The sequence below is a fragment of the Urocitellus parryii genome, chromosome 10 (assembly GCF_045843805.1).
Source record: "Urocitellus parryii isolate mUroPar1 chromosome 10, mUroPar1.hap1, whole genome shotgun sequence".
NCBI lineage: Eukaryota > Metazoa > Chordata > Mammalia > Rodentia > Sciuridae > Urocitellus > Urocitellus parryii.
The window spans coordinates 93,155,908-93,164,315 of NC_135540.1; the positions used below are offsets into that span (position 1 = coordinate 93,155,908).

Consider the following 8,408-nt stretch of genomic DNA (forward strand, 5'->3'; position numbering starts at 1 on the left):
ATCTAAGAAAAAACTCAAGAGTCCTAGAAAAAATGACTGGTCAGTAATTAGTAAATACCATACAATTTACTTTTTTTTTTTTTTTTTTTTTTAGGCCTTAGATCAGTCTCCTACTGAGCTTGCAGGTTTCTTTCATTTGCATTTCAACATAAATACTGGCTGAGGTCTGGAAGGAGCAGGGGAAAACTGCTATTCTGAGCAGACACCTCAGGCCTAAGGCATTTTAACCATAAGTCATAATTTTCAGGTTCGGATGTTGAAAATTATAATACAAATTTAAGATAAAATTCACAAAATTTTATATCTTCACATCTTGTTTTGTCAACAGATACCATACTATGATTTACTATCCTTGTCCAAATTAATCCACTGGTACACACAGTGACATTTTCCCAGGCTACCCAATTCAAAATTAGTGAAAAAAAACTGAATGATTGGGAGTTACTTGCCAACTTGGAAGTAGAGTTCTTTAGTTTTCCATCCTAAGTATTTAAGTTCTCTGGCATGAATTATCTGAAATCATAAACTAAACAATTACCTAAACCCAACGTTTAACTGCAAGATTGTGCAATGCTTCAAAAACCCATTCAGATACCAGATAGTTACAATAAAACATCATCTTTTAGACACACATTCAGCCAAGATCATTCTCATGAAAGAATTTATAATATCAACACATTATTGCACATGTCTTAAAGGGCCAGAAACAAAGACACAGGACAGATAGACAGAAAGGAGCTCCAGACTATGGCTGACAGACAGAAACCTTTAAAACAGAGCAGATAAGAGAAAAATCTCCTACACTAGTGGCACCATAGATGTCCTCACAAGGGGACCAGATGTTTTCACAGAGGGGCAACCTGAAATGTAAAATTAAGGGTCTCAGTGGCGACTTTACTGCATTTAGTGTCCCCTTTTTCTTTTTCTCTTTTTTAAGTAGACAGAGGTGGCATAATCCTTACAGTGCAAGGAAGGAAGGTGGGGATTCCCTGAAGCAACAGGGCTTCATCAGCTGCTGGGAGTCCCTCAGTCCCTCCTTTTACTTACAGGATTAGCTCCTCTGGTTGGGTTCCACCCCAGGCATGCTCCATATCTCCTAACATTTCAATAATCAGCTCTCAAAAAGTTCCCTGGGGGCTCCTTCAAAGTTCCCTGAGGTGTCAAAATTTGTAACTGAAAGTTTGGTTTCTGACCTTGAGGCTAATTAATGCCAATTTAATAATGAGGACAGGGTTTTGGGAAAAAGAAAAAGGGAGGTTTATTGCTTTGCTAACAAAGGAGACACACAGGGGACTCTGCCCCAAAGGTTGTGACTCTCTTGATCTGGAGGGGCAAGGTGTTTTAAAGAAGTTTCACTTGTTAATCTGGGAGATACTCAGTTCTTAGATCCCCAGCAGGCATTGCCCTCTGCAGTGGGTGTGCTCCAGGCAGCCAGCTAGGGGCTTCTCTCCTCCTGCTTAACAAAGGGGGGTAAAGTTCATCACAATTCCTTAAAACACAGTCCAAAGGGGTGTCAGGCTTACTTGCTTTATTACCCATTTTCATGTCCAATATCCTTAAGTTTTTACCACAGAAGTCACACAACAAAAGGCACCAAAAAAACCCCATATAGAACACAGAACAAAACACAAGAAAACAGAAACCTGGCCCCGAAACAGAAAAACAGAGGAGCAATGCAACGTCTTGCTAAAGCTCCCCAGATAGGAGCGTGTGCGTGCCTGTCGGCACCTCTCTACCATCTATGTAATTCATATTGCACAAAAAATCACAATTATATTTTCATTTTTATATCAACAATACCACTCCCAGGCATATAAGCAATAGAACTATATGAATATTTAAAATAATATGTATATTAATTAATATTGTCAAAATGGCCATACTACCAAAAGCATTATACCAAAAGTAAAGATTTAATGAAATTCCAATTAAAATCAAAATGACATTCTTGATAGAAATATATAAAGCAATCATGAAGTTTATTTGGAAAAATAAGAAATCCAGAATAGCCAAAGCAATCCTTAGGAAGAAGATTGAAGCAGGAGGAATCTCAATACCACATCTTAAACTATACTGTAAAGCTATAGTAACAAAAAAGGCATAATATTGGCAACAAAATAGGCATGTAGACCAATGGTACAGATAGAAGACAGAGAGACAAACCCACATAAAGACAGTTATCTCATTCTAGACAAAGGTGCCAAAAACTAACATTGGAAAATAGATAGCCTCTCCAACAAATGGTGCTAGGAAAACTGGAAATATATATGCAGTAAACTAAAACTAAATCCCTCCCACCATGCACAAAACTAAACTCAAATTGGATCAAGTACCTCAGAATTAGACCAGAGACCCTATGTATTACAGAAGAAAAAGTAGGCCCAAATCATCATGTCAGATTAGGCTCTGACATTTTTAACAAATCTCCTAAAGTGCAAGAAATAAAATCAGGAACCAATAAATAGGATGGATTCAAATGGAAAATCTTCTTTTCCATGAAAAGAAACAATTAATGAGTGAAGAGAGAGCCTATATTTTGGGAGCAAATTTTTGCCACACTCAAGATGGATAGAGCACCAATATCCAGGATATATAAAGAGCTCAAAAAACTTAACACCAACAAACAAACAAACAAACAACCCAATCAATAAATGGGATAGGGAGCTGAAAAGACACTTTTCAGAAGAAGATATACAATCGATCAACAAATACATAAAAAATGTTCAACATATCTAGGAATTAGAGAAATGCTAATCAAAACTACTCTAGGATTTAATCTCATGCCAGTCACAATGGCAGTTATCAAGAATACAAGCAACAATAAGTGTTGGCAAGGATGTAAGGGAAAAGGCACACTCATACTTTGCTGGTGGGACTGCAAATCTGTGAGACCAATCTGGAAAGCAGTATGGAGATCCCTTGGAAAACTTGAAGTGGAACCACCATTTGACTCAGCTATCCCCCTCCTTGGTCTATATCCAAAGAACTTAAAAACAGCATGCTACACTGGTGAAGCCACTTCAACGTTTATAGCAGCACAATTCACAATAACCAAACTGTGGAAACAACTTAGATGCCCTTCAATAGATGAATAGATAACAATACTATGGAATATTATACACAATGGAATATTACTTAGCATTTAAAGAGAATGAAATTTTGGCATTTTCGGGTATATGGATGGAGTTTGAGAATATCATGATAAGCAAAATAAACAAATCCCCAAAAAACAGAGGCTGAATGTTTTCTCTGATAATGATTGCTAATGCATAATGGATGGGGCATGGGATGAGTGCAGGAATTTTGGATGAGGCAAAAAAAGAGGGGACAGGAACAATCAGGGCAGAAAAGTTGGTGGACTGAGATGGACATTGGGGGCTTCAGGAGAAAACTGAAAACAAAAACTTGTGTCTGTAACATAGTATTCACAGGAAGAATGATAGGAGAGAACATTTCCAGTATGTGACCTTCTGTGGTCCAGTTGTGCTAGACCCAGTCTGATTTTCTCTTAAAATTGGGAGCCATATCGCCACAAAGCCATGAAAAGATAATTTCAGCTTTACTATAAATTACTGCAAATTCTGAACTAGCTTGGAATGCCTGCCTTGAACTCACCCATGCCTACCTCTCTGACCAGATAGCAGCCTTCTCTGAAATTTCAGTGATGCCTCACAAAACTTGGCCTTCCCTGGCCAGATAACGACCCTCTCTGAGGCTCTAATGACCTTCATAAATTCTGACTTTGGGGAAAGCAAAAATGTAAACTAGCCTTTGTGTTATGCTCCTCAGAGTTTTGTTATCTATAACTTCCCTTTTGTAACTTTCTGGGCTATAAAGCTAGGATGCAAGAAAGCCGCAGGGCTGTCGTGTTCCCCTGTTTTTTAGTGGGAGAGGCAGCCCCTGGTCGAAATAATAAGGGTGCTTTAATTTGATTTTAATTGGAGTCAGTGGTCTTTTCTTGCATCCTGGTCTAACAGTAGCCCAAAGAGTATATCTGGATGTTATTCTGATTATGATTATGAGTGAAAATCTTTGAGCCAGTGTTATAATCTGACATGGATACTAGGTAGAAATTAGACAGTAGAGAGCAATAAAGAAGATTAAAAACAGAGAGACTGATTAAAAGTAATTTCACCAACTATGACAATTTCTCTTCGAAGACTTCAAGATGATCATTTCAACTGCAATTAACTATCTTATTTATAATGCTTAGAATGGCTTATTATCATTTTATCTGTGGCAAATGATTTATTTTTCTAATCAACCTTACATTTTCTCTTTGAAAAATATTTGCCCATAAGAAAATTCCAAATTAAAAGTTAAAATTTCTATGATGATCTAACATCTTTAACAATAATATTCTATGGCTATTCTTTGCATTTGTTTGTAGTACTGAGAATTGAACTCAGGTGCATTGTTCATGATAGGCAAATTTTCTACCTCTGAGCTGCATCCTCAGCCCACTTTTGAATTTTGAGACAATGTCTTGCTAAGTTGCCCAGACTTAGCCTCGAACTTATTATTCTGCTTCAGCCTCCCAAATAGCAGGAATAGAGACCTGTGTCACCAACCTGGCTCTTCTGTGGCTACCTAAGGCACTTGTTTAGATTCAGTTTTATGAATATTTGTAAAAGCCTTACATAGACTTAATATACTTATGCAAATTAAGTTGCTTTAAATGTTGGTGTCTTATGGTTTGTCCTTTAGATATAAAGAGAATGCTATGAGGCTATCAAGAATTCACCATGATCAGCCAGTGAAGCCTCTGGATCGAGCTGTCTTCTGGATTGAGTTTGTCATGCGCCACAAAGGAGCTAAACACCTGCGGGTAGCTGCCCATGACCTCTCCTGGTTCCAGTACTACTCTTTGGATGTGCTTGGGTTCCTGCTGGCCTGTGGTGCAACTGTGATATTTATCATCACCAAATGCTGTCTGTTTTGTTGCCAGAAGTTTTCTAAAACAGGAAAGAAGAAGAAAAGGGCATAGTTGTATCTAGACCCAAACCTGGGAGTCCTGACAGATGGACCTCCTCCAGTTCAATTTCACAAGAAGAGATTGTGAACCAGGCTCCTTCTTCTGCTTACAAAATCACTTTTCAAAACTTATCTCATCAAGACACAGCCCAGTTTCCAAGATATACTGCTTGTTTAAGAGTTAGAACTATTTCAGGACAAAGGGATATGGGAAAAAATAATAATAATAAAATGATATAAGTGTCTATTGAAAATTACTGCTGGAATTTACAAGTTGTACAGTATTAATTTACCTAGCTGGCCTGTGGTTCATAACTTATTCATGGATACAAGAACTTTCAAAAGTATACTCATAGTGTCAACATAGATTTGCAAATACTCAGCATGGTTTAATTTCACTTGGGTGTAGTGTTTTGTAGTGTTAACTTTTTCTGAATAAGGTATTCAATACTTAAAATTGTGTGTCAAGATTCACCATTCTCTTTTGTTTTGGGAGACTGGTAGTGCTGGCTTGTACATCCAGCCTTAGCATTATTTCTCTTCAGGACCTAATAAGACTTTTATCTTCTTGCTGAAGTCATTTCCAAGAAAGGTATGTAAAATAAGAAATATGCTGTTTCCTACCTACACATTTATTCTGTTTTCTTTTAACCACATAAAAGTAATGATCTGGCTACACTGATTCTCATATTCAGTCTTTGGAAATAGATGTAAGATATCAATTATAAGTTATTATAATATAGAACTGGTAGTAGAATTAGTAAAAGTACTTACTGCTTTTTTGTTTCTTCCCAATGTTTTTCCAAAACAAGACTCAGGATACAAGTCCATTATGAGATACTTGATTTGCAAATATTTTTCCATTGCAGAATGAAAGACTCACCTACTATGATTACACAGATTAATTTATTTATAGTGCACTTTGAATCATGTCAATATTTAATTTTAGTTAAATAGTTCTTTAGTTACCAAGATTTCCCTAATTCTAATGGAAGTGACAATGTTAAGTACATTGTGCCATGTATATCTATATTCAAGTCAACATTCATTACAACTATTACACTAATCTTACTGTATAAGAAGGTCATCTCCTAAAGGAACACTTTAACAATGCATGAACAAAAAATAGTAATAAATTTCAGTGGAAAAGTACTTTAAAATTCAAGAAAAGAATAGAATGGAAATATAATTCAGGTGAGAAAAACAGTAAGTGAATATAAAATAAAATGGTGAGTTCAAATGTGAAGGTATTACAGTTTACATTAATTATAAAAGCTGGAATTACTATCAGACAAAGAATGTAAGACCATATTTTTTAACACTAAGTATCTACCCTGTTTATAAGACATGCTGAATTTAAGTATACAGGAAGGCTGTGAGTGAAAAAGTAAGAAAAGTCCTACTGAACCCATAACCAAAATAAGCAATATTACCTCCAATAATATTACCATTATTTTCCAAATAACAACTAAAATTAAATATTAATATTTTTACAATATTATTTGAAGTCATTTTAAAGTATACCATTCTCAATTTTATGTACCTACTAATTAAACTTCAAATTAAATAAGTCTAAATGAACAAAAAAAAAAGAATACACAGAATCTATTGACATAATAAAATGATATTGAATACCTTTACAATAAGACATAAATTATTTTAAAATTAATAAATATGGGCTAGGATTATAGCTCAGTGGTATATTGCTTGCCTCGCATGCATGAGACCCTGGGTTTGATCCTCAGGATCACATAAAAATAAATAAATAAATAGTATAAAAAATTAATAAATATAAGTGCACATTAGACTGATAGAATGTAATGAATGTAACCTAAGTGATGAAGGTATATTTATGACAAGAAAAGTTAGTAGATTTGAAAAGGTATAAGTCATAAATCATATATTGTGCAGATACACAGGATTTAAGTGAGTAAACAAATAAAAAATATTTAACTAAGATAACCACATCTGGTTATTAATCTAAATACATGAGGATCCATGTGGAAACTTTGGTCACACTAGTATCAAAAGCTGACATGTGTTTAATTTAAAATGATCTTTCTGGCAAAAGGTAGAATAGAAGAAATATAATTGTTAAAAGTCATTTCACCCACCCTGACAAAATGCCTCTTCAAAAAAGTCAAGATGATCATTTTCAAATAACATTTAACCATTTCACTTACTATTCTGAGAATGGTTTACTACAACTTGATCTCTAGAAAAGATTAAGCTTCCCAATTGACATTCCATTTTAACTTTGGGAATATTTATGCACCAGAAATATCCAACTTAAAGAGATTATACTACTTTGAATTCACTCTTTTCAAGCACAATTTTTGTTTTAATTACATTTGAACTTGAAATGGAAGTAAAGAAATGAATAAACCTCCAACTTAGTAGCCGAGTTGTCCAAGACAACAGTTCAAAGAACAATACTTTTCAGGCTGTTCTATGGCACTTATTTGACCCAATTTTGTAAACTCAATGAACATTTTAGAGACTTGAAAATTTCGACCAATTAACTGGCTTTAAAAATTGGTGTCTTATGATTTTCCTTTAGAGATAAAGAGAATGCTGTTACATTATAAATAATTCATCATAAGAATCCAGTTGAGCTATCATCTGGATCAAGTTTGTCATATGCCACAAAGAAACTAAACACCTTTGGTTGTTGCCCATGCCCTCTCCTGGTTCCAGTATTACTTTTTAGATGTGGTTGTGTTTCTGCTGGCCTGTGTGGCAAATGTGATATTCATCATCACTAAATGCTGTCTGTTTTGTTGCCAAAAGTTTGCTAAACCAGGAAAGAAGCAAAAAAAGGAGAAGTTTATTCAGCCTGAACCTAGGAGTCCTAACAGATGAACTTCTTCTAGTGTATTCCAGCAAAAAGCAGTTACAATACTAGACTCCCTACTGTTGTGAGAAATTTCATAACCTACCATAATTAACTCAAAGTTTTTTTTCCAGAATTTTGATTCCTGGTTAAGGAGTATAAATATTTCAGGTGAAAGAAAAATCAAACATTGGAGAAGAAAAAAATATATGAAACTATGTAGAAATTTAATAGTGTAATTTATTCTTCATACCGATAAACCTATTGAACTTAATTATAATTATTCTTTGTGATAAGACTAGTAAGGTTTTATTCAGAGTACCAATATGGTTTCTCAAATTCTTGGCCTACTTTAACTTAATTTTAGTACAGAATTTTGTACCTTTAACTTTCTTAAAGAAAACACTCAATAATTTCAATTGTGTAAAAAGACTAAATCCTTCTATTGGATTTCAGAAACCAGTATTTCTGCTGTATTTTACTATAAACCCAGCCTCAGCATCACTTCTCTCCTGAGCATCTGGAAGTATGTTTGCCTAGTTTCAGCTAAGTCACTTCCCAATAGAATGTGTACGGAATTAGAAACATAATGATTTTTATC

The 8,408-nt window shown here is 34.8% G+C and overlaps 1 protein-coding gene across 2 annotated transcripts in view; it reads left to right on the forward strand.

Annotated features, from left to right (window-relative positions):
- The window catches only part of LOC144257225 (UDP-glucuronosyltransferase 2B31-like), a 30,805-nt gene extending 25,644 nt beyond the window's left edge, over nt 1–5,161 (forward strand). For both annotated transcript variants that reach the window (XM_077803284.1, XM_077803286.1), the window contains exon 6: nt 4,708–5,161. In XM_077803284.1, coding sequence (XP_077659410.1) covers nt 4,708–4,987 — 280 coding nt within the window. In that variant the 3' untranslated portion in view covers nt 4,988–5,161. The remainder of the gene's footprint in view (nt 1–4,707) is intronic.
- The last annotated feature ends 3,247 nt before the right edge of the window (nt 5,162–8,408 follow it).